The sequence below is a fragment of the Sminthopsis crassicaudata genome, chromosome 2 (genome assembly GCF_048593235.1).
Source record: "Sminthopsis crassicaudata isolate SCR6 chromosome 2, ASM4859323v1, whole genome shotgun sequence".
In the NCBI taxonomy this organism is placed as follows: Eukaryota; Metazoa; Chordata; class Mammalia; order Dasyuromorphia; family Dasyuridae; genus Sminthopsis; species Sminthopsis crassicaudata.
In genome coordinates, this window is record NC_133618.1 from 364,603,323 (window position 1) to 364,618,959 (window position 15,637).

At 38.5% G+C, this 15,637-nt stretch overlaps 1 protein-coding gene and 1 pseudogene across 6 annotated transcripts in view; both read left to right on the plus strand.

Annotated features, from left to right (window-relative positions):
- AHNAK2 (AHNAK nucleoprotein 2) overlaps positions 1–15,637 on the plus strand; it is a 118,042-nt gene that overhangs the window by 72,692 nt on the left and 29,713 nt on the right. For all 6 annotated transcript variants that reach the window (XM_074291023.1, XM_074291028.1, XM_074291027.1 and 3 more), the window contains exons 2-5: positions 10,843–10,901; positions 11,346–11,444; positions 12,829–12,930; positions 15,197–15,338. In XM_074291023.1, the coding sequence (XP_074147124.1) occupies positions 10,843–10,901; positions 11,346–11,444; positions 12,829–12,930; positions 15,197–15,338 (402 nt within the window). The remainder of the gene's footprint in view (positions 1–10,842; positions 10,902–11,345; positions 11,445–12,828; positions 12,931–15,196; positions 15,339–15,637) is intronic.
- Positions 3,916–6,527, plus strand: LOC141556330 (G kinase-anchoring protein 1 pseudogene; annotated as a pseudogene).

Sequence of the window (15,637 nt, forward strand, 5' to 3'; positions counted from 1 at the left end):
ATATAGCAGGCACTGAATGACAATGCAAAAGAGAAAAGGAAAAAAAAAACCCTTTATTATATATATATATTTTAACTGACAGTATGTGAGTGTCATTTACAGATCAGTTGCCTAGATGCAGTCAGACCATTGGTTATTTAGAGCAAAGTTCTATATCAATATTAAATTTGAAGAAAGTCAAGTCAAGTGAACAAGCATTTTTTGAGCAGTTTCTATGTGCCAGGCCTTGTGCTTGGTATTGGGAATATAAATATAGGCAAAAAGAAAGACAGTCCCTGACCTGAAGGAAATGATATTTTTTTCAATAGTATTTTATTTTCCCAAATACAAGTAAAGATAATTTTCAACATTCGTTTTTGTAAGACTTTGTGTTCCAAATTTTTCATCCTCCCTCCCCAAGATACCAAGCAATATGATATAGGTTAAATGTGTGCAATTCCTTTAAACATATAGGAATTTATATTCAAGTAGAGATGACAATACATACAAAAAAGTAGAAAGGTGGTAAAGGGATGGAGGGAGAGGTATCTGGTACAGGGTATGATGAGAAGTTCAGAGGAATGTATCCTTTTCCATAAAAAACAGATAAATAATATTTACCATAGCTACTTTATAGGATTGTTTGAGGTGTGCCCTAAAGTGTCAGATCTGAAATCTACATAATAATAATAATAAACATTTACTAATCCCTAAAGTGAATAGGATTTTAGGTTAGGCTTTCTTTTAAAGCTCTTTCTAAAATTCCCAGAGTTAAAAGAGACCTTACAACATAATAAAGGACCTTTGAGGTAATATAGTCAAATATCTTCATTTTATATATGAGGCAACTGAAGCTGGAGAGGGGACGGACAGGACTTGCAGATAAAGCAAGTAATTGTTAGGTGATCCAGCATCTCGTCTTGGACCTTTCTCACTGTATGGTGCTATTGCCTCAAGAAATAAGACTCATTAACTAAAGCAGAGCTGGGTAGATCAAATAAAATAAAGTGGCTCTTTGTTCCTCTGTTCCCTCTCCCTATTTCAGAGAGCATACATATGCTATGTATGCAACTGTGCAGCCAATGATTGGCAGGATAGCATGGCATTGTGGGTAATAAATAACCCAGGCTTCTTAGATTGCGCTTCAGGGGTCCTAGAGTGATCCTTCCTGGTCTATATGCTGATATACTGACTATATATTGCCTCTTGGAGGCAGGGGACTGGAAAACATGACCTTTCAAAATCTGGAATTCTGTTCTCTGGTTACAAGAGGTGAAGGTGTGGGGAAGGAATATAGGGACCAATTCCAAAGCAATGAGACTGATTCTTCAAGCCACAACATGAACCCAAGTTGGAGTAACCTGGAATTACACCCAATACCACAGACTTTCTGCAGGGAAAAGTGTAACCTGTAAATGAGCCAGTAGGAAGGGGTTGGAAGCAAGGTATATAGATTGGTTAGTTGTGGAAGGGAAAGAAAACTTGGTCCTGAGTTTATGTTTGAAAAATCCCATCTAGCCCCAGAAAAAAACCAGAGTAAGGAAGGCAGGAAGAGAACTTAGTTACTTTTCTTAGAGGTTATGTAGAATAGTAGTTTGAGAATTTTGATTTCATTCCCAGATTGAACACATCTTTCCTTGATGACCTGAGAAAAATCACTTCTCTCTTAATTTCAGATTCCTCATATAGAATAGGGATTTATTTTTGAACCAAACTTGTGATTTCATTGGTTATAAGATGCTTCCCATGTGGAAGGGGAAGGAGAGGGGAATTCTCTGTCTCCAGGTGAACAGGTACTGCTCTGTGATTTAAATAAAACTATACCAAGTTTCTTGTGGACTTTTGAAGATCAGTGACTTGTGAGAGTGTACACAGACAGCATGATTCTAAGGCTGTCTCTCTAGACCCTGTGCTTCAATGATTCTCTAAAATGAGAATGGTATATAATAATATAATCTTATTATTACTTACCTCTGAGGGCTGTTGTAAGGAAAATGCTTTGTAAACCTTAAGATGTCATAGATATGGGGATATTTATTAGTGTAGCATGACATTCAAGGAAATTAAGATGAGCTTAGGGATGCAGAATATTGGAGAGGAAGCACTGGATATACAGGCAGTGGATGTACAGAAAACCAGTTCATGACCTTAAATAACAGCAATACTTCTTTTGTTGTTGTTGTTGTTGTTGTTGGCTTTCAAGACAATCAGTTGTGCCAGCCGGTGGAATATCAGGGATCCTCTCTCAGATAGGAAATAAAAGGAGCAAATGGGCAGGTGCATTGCAGATGTTATGGACTATACATTCTTTCTTTGTTTTCCCCTCTACCCACCCATTCACATGACTTCATGTGATGAAATCCTCTTCATCCTTCAAAGACCAGCTGTAATGCCATTTCTTCCAGACAGTATTCCTTGTCCCAACAATGAGAAATGATTTTCTCTTCATATTAATAGTATTTGTATGCTCTATAGAGAACAAGGTCTCAACTTTTATGGCCCATATCCTTTCTTGCCTCTCATAGTTAACTGTAGTTAAGTTTTACCTCTTTTTACTTGCCTGTGAGTCCTTTGAATTCAGGGAATCAGCCATAGTGGTCCTGTCTATAATGCCCAGGAAATGTTGGTTGAATGACTGAATAACAGAAAACATATGAGATTCTAAGGGGCTACTGGTGTTTAGCAAAAGATTTCATGCCAGGGATGGGGATCAGAACAGGAGGGGTTTGAGGGCACACCTGCACACCATCTGGAGTCCTGTTGCTTCTTGGCTGTTTGCTTGTTACAGAGAAGGGCAAACAGTCCTTCCTCTTACAAATTTTCCTTTTTCTAAGTTATAAACCTATATAAATATAGGTTTGGCTCTGGGACCTCTCCTTGCAAAGGTAGAACATAGAAGGTCAGAGGCAAAAGAAATCTTAGAAATCATCTAATTCAATCCAATCATTTTTCAAATGGGAAGACTGAGGCCTTGGGGATAGTTGGAGAAGAAAGTTGGCAAAAGAAAAAAATTAGGATCATATATTCATAGACTGGTTGCTAAAACTCTTGCCTCTTGGATGAAGGCTTTCTTTACTGATCTAAGACGTCACTGTCCTGTCTGTTGAGGCAAATTCTGATGAGTGTTCCCATAAGGCCTGATCCAGGTCATCCCCAGAGCAGTGACTTTCAGCACTGCTCAGTTCTATGGCTGTGCTGCTGGCTGCAGGCCTCAGTGAGGTCAGGAAAACTTCATGCTGCATTTAGGGAAGGGGAAGGAATGTAGGAAAGTCTAAACACACCCTAGGGAAGTATCACCTGGCTAGCAAAGGTCACATAGGCCTATAGAAAGAGCCTGAACACACTTATTACTGCTGGTCCCTGTCCTTGGTCCCTGAGGGGACCACAGAGATGAGGACATCAATGGCATTTCATAGAACTGCTCACTGACTCCTCATGGGAGCTGAGGTTGAGTTGATAAACATCAAAGCTGGAAAGAACTCTTTGCCTATTCCAATGCCCTCATTTTAAGGATGAACAAACTGAGACCTAGATATGCAGAGACTTGCCCAGTATAATAAATGGGACCTGAGACACTATGAAGTAGAAAAAGTTTTGGATTTGAGGTTAGAAGAACTAGATTTACTGGCTGTGTGATACTGGGGAAATCACTTAATCCCTCTGGAACTTACATTTCTCATCCACAAAATGAGAATGAGATTATTATTATTATTGCATATATTATATGTATGATATATATCTGTTATATATATAATATATGTATATATATATATTATAAAGCATTTTATAAATCACTCATTTGTTTTCTGAGAGATTTTCTTGCCTCAGTGCATGCCTTCTCCTTCCTTGATAATGTTGCCTTTTCCCTATTCTCTCTTCATCTTTCAGAGAGCACATGTACTATGTATATAATTATGTAGTTAATGAATGGCCTCAATGGCTGAATTACTCTCCCTTGGCAATGGGCGAGTGTGTGAGGAAAAGCCAAGGTGAGGGTAAGCTTACCGAAGATGAAGGGACTTCCTGCCATGGAAAACAGCCTACATACTGCTGCAGGGTCCTGTTTTGTATCTGGGACTATAAAAGTCTGATTTCATGAAGTCATCTGTATACTTTAAAGAGAAGGGCCATCCAATCAGAAGAATTCTGAGCCCCTTGCTCAGAATTGGGTTTTGTTTGGATCTGCTAGCCAATTAAAAGATTATATAGTTGATTCCAAATAAGAATAATAGGGAACCACTGAAATTTATTGAAAAGAGTGAAGGGCGTCATAGTGACGTGGCTAGATTTGCATGTTAACAACAGTAACAATTCCCATTTCCCTAGTGCCTTAAGATTTACCAAATGATTTATTCACCATAACCTTGGGAGCTAAAGTATATAAATACTTATATTCCCTGAAGAAACTGAGGCTGAGGATAGAGAAGTGTTTCCAGGGGGTCACACAAGTCTTAAGATACAAACCTACATCTTCTGACTCAATTTAAGATATTTTTCTCTTTTTAGGCATAGTCAGTGGACTGAGTATGGAACAATAGTTATAATACCTCCACCCCAAGAATATTTCTTCAGCTAGAGAAGGGCCACACCCGAACCTTATCTTGCCCCAATCTTTCTGAGGAAATGTTTGTCTGATTTTCTGCTGGAAGGCTTTTTTTTTTTTTTTTTTTTTTTTTTTCCTTTAAAGACATAGTGAACAACAACAAAAAAATATTCTCAGCCCTGATGAGAACTATGGCTGGAGTTCCAGGATCTTACTGGATTATGAAGGCCCATTCCATAAAAAAGCAGAATTTTCTACAATTAGACAGTCATCCCTTTTGGGATTAGCATTTATCCTCTCTGGGCTCCCCTTTTTATAAGCATCTTTCTTGGAAGGGGACTGGAAAATTGCAGAATCTCAGAGACTTCAGAGACCAGTATTATACAACAACCTCTTCTATAATATCCCCAATAAATGGTGATACAGAGCATTCCAGGTATAGAGACAGTCAGTGAAAAGACATGAAATTAGAAAATAGAATATTGTAGTTAAGGAACAGTAAAATAAACCTCTCAAAATAAACAAAAATTCTGGGTGATTAGATTGTATAGTAAATGATTGGGAATAACATATAATAGGACTGGAAGGAGACAAGTTGACTTTAAATGCCAATCAAAAGATTTTATATTTGATTCCAAGGAGAATAAGGATTCATTGAAATTTATGGAAATGGGGAGAGGGTGACCTAGTGACATGGTCAGATCTGCACTTTAGGAAAATCACTTTGGCAGCTAAGTAGAGGATGGATTGATGAAGAGAAAGAATCAAGGCAAGGAGGAATAGATGTCTATTGCAATAGTTCAAGTATGAGATAATGAGAGCTTGCACCAAGATGGTGAGAAAGGGATGTATATGAGATGTTGTTAAGCTAGGCATAATATTACTTAGCAACAGATTAGTTATATGGAATGAGTCTGAGAGGAACTGCATTGCAAGCCTGCTCACTTAGAAGGATGGCACTTTCCTTGAGAATAAAGTGCAATTTAGAAAATAGGAGCATTTAGGAAGAAAGATTTTGTTTTGGACATGTTGACTCTGAGGTATCTAGCATCTAGTGTGAAATATCAAAAAGTGCTTCTAAACTATAGCTCAGGAGAAAAAGGTTAAGGCTGGATATATAGATCTGGAAATCATTTGAGATAATATTTAGACCTATGGAAACTAAGAGGTTTACTAAGTAAGCCAACCACAAATGAAAAGAAGAAAGAAAAAAGAAGGAACAGCAGCACTGTGAAGCAAATGAGCTTAAGAATATTACTTTTAAGAAGATTCCCCAGAAATCCTCCCAAGTAGTTTTTTGTAGCTCTCAATGTGAGCTTTCGTTCCCAAACTCAGTACAGAAAGACCTACAAGAAGAAAATTGGCAGGAGTGGAGACAAAGAAACGAACAGAAAAATGCTTTACCTCAATCAAAAGGTATGAATAAAAAAGAAAAAAAGAATCATAAAGGGAAAGGCAAACCACTTACACTGTGACTGAAAGACTTTAAGTCGGAAGCAAATATAGATCACCTTAGTAAAAAAAATTGAGGAATTGAGTTTTTCCCAGACTTTATCACATGATGGAGGAGTCTTCAAAAGACTGGAAGATGATGTTCATAAAATTCTTATTAGAGAAGAGAGAAGAGAACAGCAAACAGATACAGAACAGATAATCGTATAGCCCATGAACACAGCCAGGAGGTAAACTTGAAAGACTAAAGTTGGAACTTGAAAGGAAAGATGATGAAAATTCAGAAATTGAAAAATAACATCACTCAGTGGGAGGCAAAATATAAAGAAGTAAAAGCAAGAAATGCTCAGTTATTGAAAATGTTACAAGAAGGTGAAATGAAAGATAAAGCAGAAGTACTTCTTCAAGTTGATGAATCACAAAGTATCAAAAATGAGCTAACCTTACAGGTGACTTTGCTTCATGTTGCATTAAGAGCAAGAGAGAAAGCTCAAAAGTGAAGGCATTACAAGGAGAATTAACAAAATATCAGTGGCAGAAAAGGGAAAATTAACAAAATGTCAGGGTGGCAAAAAAGGGAAAAGAAACTCCGGGTCTAACCAGTGTAGGTGATCGCATTAGCCATTAAGATCATAAAAACACACTCTCTCTCCCTCCCCCCCCCCATAATCACACACACACTACTTAACACACATACATAAAACACAGAAACTTTTCAGGGTTTTGGAAAAAAAAAATGTGTATTTAATACTCTACAACTGCTGAACTATGCAGTTTTTGTTGGGGAAAAGAAACCAAAATGACTAATTGATTTTGATCAATTTGATTTTTCTGTTGATTTAAAGTGAAAAGTAGGAAAGTAGAAAAGTTTAGTGAATCATTACTGTTTGCTGTTCATGCTCATCACTTTAGTTTTTCATCAGTCATTAAAATTTACTTTTCCAAAAGATAAAGGGAGAAGAACAAAGTCTGGTGCATTGGGTGGAGGGCAGGGGAGATACACTCAAGATCGCAGAGATGGGGAGAATACATATGGTAGAAAACTAGGCTGTAGGAGATTCCTTGAGCAGCGCTTGGGTGAGTAACTAAAGTGAGAAAACAGATTTGGAACTAGGAGACCTGGTTGAGATCTGGCATCAAATGTTGGGGCTCAGTAGCAATTCCTAGTTCAAAAATGAAATGTAATACAAAAGGCACATGTGGAGAATTCACAAAGGCTTTCTCTTTGCCAAAAATACTTTTATTTATGAGAAGAGGTTATAGACAAAATGAAGAGGTTAAAATAGACACCAGAAGTAATGAATATGAAATAGTATGGGGAGAGTATATAGTTAGCAAGGAAAGGGTCTTAACAATTAACAAAGGAAAAGACAAATTCACTAGTGAAGCTCACAATTAATCAGTAGAAGGGGGAATACCATGAAATGGGAGTATGCCATTAAGTGGTAGACTAAATCCATAGAGGATTTCACTCTAAACAAGTTACTTAACTATAAGAAGGAGAAAGACACATCAGGCATGGGGGAAGGAGGGAGAGGAAAGACAGTATGAGACAGAATGTACCCCAAAAGGGGTACAGCAAAGGTGGCACAGGCCTTGGGCAGATTTGTAGGGGAAACTGACATCATAAGTTGGCTTTCTAACTGAATACAGCAAGATGGGGGTTACTCAAGACCTCCACATAGTGTAGTAAAGCTGAGCTGATCACCATCAAAGTCCTTCCCTGATTGCCTTAGGGAGTATAATAATCTTATCAATACTTCAGGCTTTCTCTGTCAACACCATCTAGTTACCCAGGACCTCGTTACCACTAGTACAATCTTTTTATTTTTTTAATTCTGGCTATTAGGATTACAAGACTTGCTCAAGTTCACATAACTGCATCAATGTAATCTTTTCAACCATCATTGAAAGCCTCAGTTTCCCGAATTGTAAAATAATAGAGTTGGCTTGAATGATCTCTTATAGTCTAGATCTAAATTCAACAAGTCTTTATTAGTTAGTCAACTAGCATTTATGTGCCAAAACTGCTCTCAGTTGCTGGGGATATAGAAAAAGGCAAAAACATAGCCCCTGCCCTCAAGGAGCTTACTCTAATGAAGGATCCAATATGGAAATAACTGTGTATATACAAGTTACAAACAGGATAAATTAGGGACAACCGGTGGAGGGGAGGACATTGAGATTAAGGAGGACTGAGAAAAGCTGCTTGCAGAAGGTGGGATTTTATCTGGGATTTAAAGAGAGTCAAGCTTTGCACTGAACTCTAGAGATAAAAAAGAAACAAGTTTCTGTTCTCAAGGAACTGTGTGCCTGGCACAAAGTGGGCTTTAGTGAATGTTTGTTGCTTGAATAACATATCTTACTTCATGCACATGATACAATATTTATATGAGCAAAATAAATATAATGTACAAAATAACAAAAATCATTTTAAGAGGGAAAGGCTAGTCATAACTGGAGAGATCAAGAAAAGCCCTATGTAGAAGGTGGCGCTTGCGACTATTTTAAAGGCAATGGGGACTTGGACAAAGTGGAGACAAGGAGGGAGTGTGTCCTAGACATGGGAAACTGCCTGTGCAAAGGCATGGAGATGAGAGACCGAATCTTACGATTCCATGATGAGATTTACGGCTGGGGTTTTGTGGGTCCTGGTTTGTAAAGGTAATAATAAGAATAATAAGGTAATAATAATAATAATAGTAATTAGTATTAATATACTGCCAATTATGTGTCAGGAGTTGTGCTTTAGAAATATTACTTCATTTTAACCTCCCAACAAGCTGAGAGCTAGCTTTTATTATTATGTCCACTTTATCATTGGGGGAAGAACTTTGGAGGGAGGAATAAGTATTTTTTGAACATATACTATATCAGTCAATAATATTTATAAATTGCCTACAATGTGTCAAGCTTTTTAAATGTGGTCTGATTTGTTCCTTACAACAACCTTGTGATGATGGAATCAGAGAGGTTAAGTGACTTGTCCAGGATCACACAGTTCATAAATGTCTAAAGCCAAATTTGAATTTTGGTTATCATGACTCTGGTCCAGTGCTCTATCTACTGAGCCATCTAGCTGCCTTGAGGAAGAAACGAGTGTTCCTGTAGCTATATTCAATAGTAGTAGCATCTGCACACAATTTGGAGCATTAGGACATAAACTAGGGGGTTGCTTTTGTGTGGGAAGAGGAGAGGGGTCAGTGGTAGAAGCCTAGCAGAGGTTTTAAAATTCCTCACAAGGGCCCACCCATAATGAAGGGATTTTAGCACTGTACTAGTAAAGTTAACAATTTAAATAAAGCTAATAAATAATGGTCATTCACAATAGAACTACAAACAGACTCTTAGTGAAGGCTTATGCTTTCTACACTGTTTGTGGGAGTCTGCCCAAATTTGGCTTCAGTGGGTGGTACCTCTCTCCACCATGCTCACCCTCCTGTGTAAATATTTTCATCACGAAACACATTCTCCCATGAGCAAAGAGAGAGAATGTAGATATCATGTTCAGATGTCCTAAAAGCTGTAACATAAATCTTTTCCTTGTAACAACAGAGTGAAATGTTTTGTGAAAAAGCTTTCTTTTTGAAAACTATTTGTCCTATTAAATTCTGCCAACTTAGCAAAGCTGGAGGCTGCCTATCTTGGGTTGTGGAAGGAATTCTTGGAGGGTGGTCTGGGTTGCTATTGGGTTTCTTTCAGGTGAGGTACTTGGGGGATCTAAGGACAAATACTGGTTGCCAAAAGATTGTGTCTCCTCCCTGGCTCAGTGTTTCTATATGAGCTTGACAATACAGCAGTTATAGAACTGATTCTATGTATTAACTCTTCAATAGAAGTCTAGACCTTAGAAACAGAGGAAAGGATTTGAGAAAGCCCTTGGATCATTGCTATTGTTCATCTTTTCTTCACAAAGAGGACCAATGACATCACAAAGATGATGTCTTGACTTGCAAGTGAATTGGATTTAAGTGAGGCAGGGTTATGCAGATTTACTCATTCTCTCCTCCAGAGTCATCAAAGTCCAGTGGCAAGACACAGGTCAGGAAGGCTAGCAATGACTCCAGATGTAGTGGGACATACTAGCCTTTTTAAGCTGAAGTCTTTCCAGGTCTCAGTTTGTTTGAGGCAATAGTCATTCAGTAGAAAAAGGCTAGGTATTGTTTTTCTTTCTCTAGATTCCTTAAAAGGGACTGGCTTTACAGGTAGCTATCTGGTGTGGCTAGAGTGTGAGTTTGAGTGCTAGAGTGAGGAAGATCTGAACTCAAATCTTACTTGAGATAGCTGTGTGATTGTGGGTAAGTCATTTATATATCATCTGTAAAAATGGAGATAATAATGACATCTACTTCATAGCTTCAAAGTGGAAATAATAATAGCATCTACTTTATAAGTTGTTGTGAGGATCAAATGAAATAATATGTATGTATAAATAGACATTATATTAGCTATTATTATTTTCTCACCCCACCCTCCTTGCCTTACCTCCACATATCCTTGAGAATCAGACAGGCAGCTCCTTGAAACCCGGGTATGTTGGGTTGTTGTGTTGAGTATGCTGGGACTCATAAGCTCACCAGAACAACAAGAACAACAACCATTACCATCACTACCACCACCACCACCACCACCACAACAATAACCATGTTGGTTTGCAAATCACTCATGTATATACCACTTTGGGATATAAAGGCTTGCAAATAACTTTACATATATTATCTCATTTGATCACACTTAATAAATATTTGCTGAATGGTTGAATGAATGAACAAGTGAATGAACATCTGGCCTTGGTTCCTAGCCCAAGGCTGAGTACTCCCTGGGTGACTGACCAACTCATTATCACCAACTCTCTTCTCTGGTTGCAGTTTCTGGCAGGCAGCTGAGGCCAGATGATCCTGATGCAGAAACAGAAGAAGACAACTCTGTAAGTAAAGTTTGGGTAGCATTGCAATCCCTAGAAATCCAGTGATGGCCCTAGATCCCTAATGCTGTGCCTCCACTCCCAGCTCCTAGAGTTCCCACCAGAGGAGAAGGGTCAGGAGCTCCATAGGCCTCTGACTTAGATGTGGGGGCAGGAGGAGGGAAGCAACCAATCCAAAGAAATGGGGGGTGGTAGAAAAAGAACTCTGAACTGGGTATTGGGGGACCTAGTACACTCACTAACTTTCTTTGAGATTCTGGGTAAATGCCTTTCTTCCTATTTCCTTCTCTGTAAAATGTAAAATGCTCACAGAACTGTGGTGAGAAAACTACTTTATAAGTTTTAACATGCTTTAGAAAGGAGCCCTTTGAAACTTCCTCTTTAGGAAGTATTCTGCTTAGGGGGTGAGAGGCCCAAGTCATCACCCAGTTTTTTCTCTTCTTGCAGGTGAATGAAGTACCTATTGATGAAATCATCCGTCCTAGACCTCAGGGCTCCTCCCCAGTTTATGAGTACTCCATCGATCAAGAACACTTCATCAAAGGGGTAAGTTTTGTCTACAATCCATTCAATTTAATGAGCTTTTATTAACCACCTACTATGTGCCAGGCACTGTGCCAAGTACTGGGGATATGAAGACAATAATGAAACAATCTCAGTCTTCAAGGAACTTTTATTTTACTGGGGGATACAATTCATAGACAATTTGTCTGACTCCTGTGGAGTGATACTCCACTCCTCTTTACTCCCCACTGAGGAGGTACTTTGTGCCAATTATCCCCCTAGACATAGAACAGAATACATAGTGTGTGTGACAAGTTCTGTCGATTAATAGGGGTTTCTGACTAAATGAATTTCCCCATGGCAGAAGAGAGTGGAGAGAATAGAGTGGAAAGATATGGTCTACGAGTTAGGAAAGCAAGGTTCATTTATTTTTGAAATCATATGACCTTTGCCCTGGAGAGAGCATCTTATCCAACCCTTCTCCCCATCCCTGAACAGGAATGCTTTCCACTCCTAGTTCTCATGTAATCTTGTTTCTTTTATTGCCTTACTGTGTAACCTTAGGCAAACCCTTGCCCAATCTGGGCTTCAGGCTCTTCATGTAATTACAAATAAATTATTGATTGTTTTACATAGGTAGACACTATCCACCTTTTAAATTATAGGATTGTATATTTAGAGGCCATTGTGCCTAATCCTCTCATTTTACAGATGAGAAAACTGACTTTCAGAGAGGTTAAGTTTGATTGGTTTAGAATCACATCTTTAGAAATGTCCAGGCTGAGTCTCAATCTAAGTCTTCCTCACCTCAAATCGAGTACTTTATCTACTACACCTAGTAGTAGTCTTATTGTCCCAGGAAATCTGAGGGAGTGTTGATAAATTGGAGGATTAAATACTCTTCTGCTATAAGAGATAATAGAGGAGTTAGCATCAGAGAAACCTAGGGAAACATGAATATATATAGTCAAATGAACAGGACCAGATAAACAATTTATACAATAACAACAATATTGTAGGATAAGAATTGAAAGAATTAGAAACTTTGATCAGTGTAATTACTAACTACAATTACAGAGGACTAAGGACAAAACAGTTTTCTCACCTCTTCATAGAGAAGTGAAGCATTCAGAGGGTAGAATGAGACATATATTTTTGGATATGATCGCTGCAGACATTTGTTTTTCTTCACCATACAGGTTTGTAATAGGGATTTTGTTTTTCTTTCATTTTCAATTGGGGGAAAAGGCATTTTTTTGCAAATGAAAAAAATATAAAAATATTTTTAAAAAGAAAAACTCATATCATCCCATTTAAAAGGTTATGGAAGTCTTGGATAGAGGTTGAGTCCTTCTCTCTGCTCCATGGGAACCTTTCCTTATTCTTTGAGATCAATAGGCAACTTTAATTACTCCTCTCTTTATAGGACGATACCCAAACTGGGCGATTTTCCTCAGGAAGACGGAAATCCAGGTGGAAACGTGACTCAGGGGAATCCCAAAGTTTTTCTGGAAGGAATCAATCTGAGGTATGTTCCAGAGAGAAACTAGGGAATTCATTGATAGGTATAAACCTATCACCAGATCCCACAAGCCTAGCACAAAAAGCTTTCTGCAAACACCATTCTTGTCCAAATGGCTTCAGTGAACTCTAATTTGTTTTTAGGATGATAGGATTTAGAATGCTGACTATAAATTCTCCAGGAAAGTATAATTTCTTAGGGCAGGAGCTAGCTTCCATTTTTGTCATTGTATTTCCGATCCTTCATGTAGTGCCTTAAATATATATTTTTTCTTATTAGTATAGAAAATTCCAGGTTAAGAACTTTCTGCAACTTATGGTTTCAGACAGATGTCTAGGCCCAATGAGAGGTTAAGTGACTTGGCCAGAATTGCAGTCAAGATTGTCTGAGCTGAGATTTGAACCCAGGTCTTCATGACTGCAAGGAGAGCTCTCTATCTCTTTCCTATTATCTTGTACATAATAAGCACTTAATAAATACTTGAATTGAATTGAACAGGACATTAGACCACAGGATGTCAGAGCATAGAAGCACCTGAGAAAGCAGAGTTCCATTATTGAACAATACACCAAGTCCAACTCTGTTGAATCATCATAATAAGGAAATGATCCTGATTTTTTCGCATTTTGAAAATAACTGCCACATTCATGCCAATACCTGCTGCAGAGCGTGAAAAGAGAGATTTTTGTCTTTAACTTGATAATTTCCTGTAAGTCAAATCACCATGTACCTTGATGTTATCATTGTTCACTTGTATTTCATTCTTTGTGACCCTATTTGAAAATTTCTTGGTAAAGGTGCTGGAGCAATTTACCATTTCCTTCTCCAACTCATTTTACAGATGAAGTAACTGAGGCAAACAAAGTTAAATGATTTGCCTAGGGTCACATAGCTTGGAAATGTTTGAGAGACCATATTTGAATTCAGAAAAATGAATCTTCCTGACTCTAGGAATGGCACTGCACCATATACATTGTATATATGTACACATACATGTGTAGCTATATATGCGTACTATCAGTATGTATATACAACCAATTTGTACCTATGTATGTCTGATATAAACACACAGGCAGACATATTATGTATATATACATAAACACATATACTTTGGATAGATAGCACCAATATATGAAATGACCATGGAAATAAAAAAATGAAGAAGAGCACTCTAGATTCACCATGTCAAACTCTCTGTGTGGTCTGAGCCACATTAAAATGTGGTTGGGAAATATTTAGGCAAGAATTAGGACTGTAAGGAAACTCCAAATTGATGAGCTCACAGAGCCTTTAGGTATCTGAGTCTAAAGGCTGCAGAAGAGAGTAGATATATGGGGAGCTTGGGGGTATTTCTGACCCCCAAATTCTGCTTCTAACACTAGTTACATGGCCATGATGTGCAAGTCTCAACATCTCTATGTACCATACAAGTAAAAAGCTATAATGTACAGGTGAGATGTTAAAGGTTTCTGATGGAGGGAGTTCTTTACACTTAGGAAATCAGAGACCTCAACATTCCTCCCTGATTCTCAGAGTGCCAGGTACTAAGGAGAGAAAGATAAGAAACTATGTTCTCTCCCTAAGGCATGGAATTAAAGAAGAGTTTAAAGGAATCTTAGAATATGGCTTATAGAATTTCAAATCTGGAAGAGATTGTCTTATTCTAAATCTAGTGTCCTTTGCAATGCAGCTAAACGTTTGAAATCTATAGAGCATTATGTTGCTTACATCAGAATATTCTTTGAAGTTTAATGCCTTTTGTAGTTGTCGACCTGATTTCATAGAACCACAGAATCTCCAGTTTGGAAGGGACAAGCAGATGGCTCTGGTCCAACAGGAATAAGATAATCCCCACATGCCCCACTCTCCCACCCCTCCATAAGCCATCATCCCAGCCTCTACTTGACGACTTCCAGGCAGAGAGAGCTCATGGCCAAAAATAGAACGAGCTGCTTCTGAAGACAGTGAACTCCCTAGTACTAGCTTCTTCAAGTGGAGGCTAGAGAATTACTTTGAGGATGACCTTTCAATTCAGATTCTGAGATTTGGGGAAACTATGCTTACAGAACCCTGAGAAGAGACAAGCTTATTCTGGATCTCTGACAGCTCATGTTGGCACATGAAAGGATGGTTCAGTTTAAAACAGAATCCAGACTGAAACCCTGACACTGTGGTTCCCCTCAGTTTAATAATTCGGTCTCTGTCAATGTCACGTGTTAACTAGGGTTAGTCTGCTCTTTCTCAGAACTCTGCTTCTGTCTTGGCTGTGCAGGAACCAATGGAGATCACTCTGCAGACAGATGTGGAGGCTGGAGCCAGTGGCTACAGTGTCACTGGTGGTGGGAAGGAGGGAATTTTTGTCAAGCAAGTACTGAAGGACTCTTCGGCCGCCAAGCTGTTCAGCATGAGAGAAGGTACCATCCTGTGCTGGGGAGGGGGGGAATGTGGGGTGGTGGTGGGAGGAGAGAAAAAAATCTCCTTAAAAGTAGTCATCTTCATCTCTGATCTCTGTCCTTAACTCTAGACTTATATTTCCTCCTGCCTAGGTCCAGTATGACAAGTAGATCATTTTCACCTAGATAATTCTGCCTCTCTATTTCCCCGATCCATGTCCTTAGCCCAACTTACCCAGTATAATATGGTGAAAATTTGAACATTGAATTTGGGTGTCAGAGGATTTGAATTGGGTCCTGGTTCTGGCATGATCTGTAGA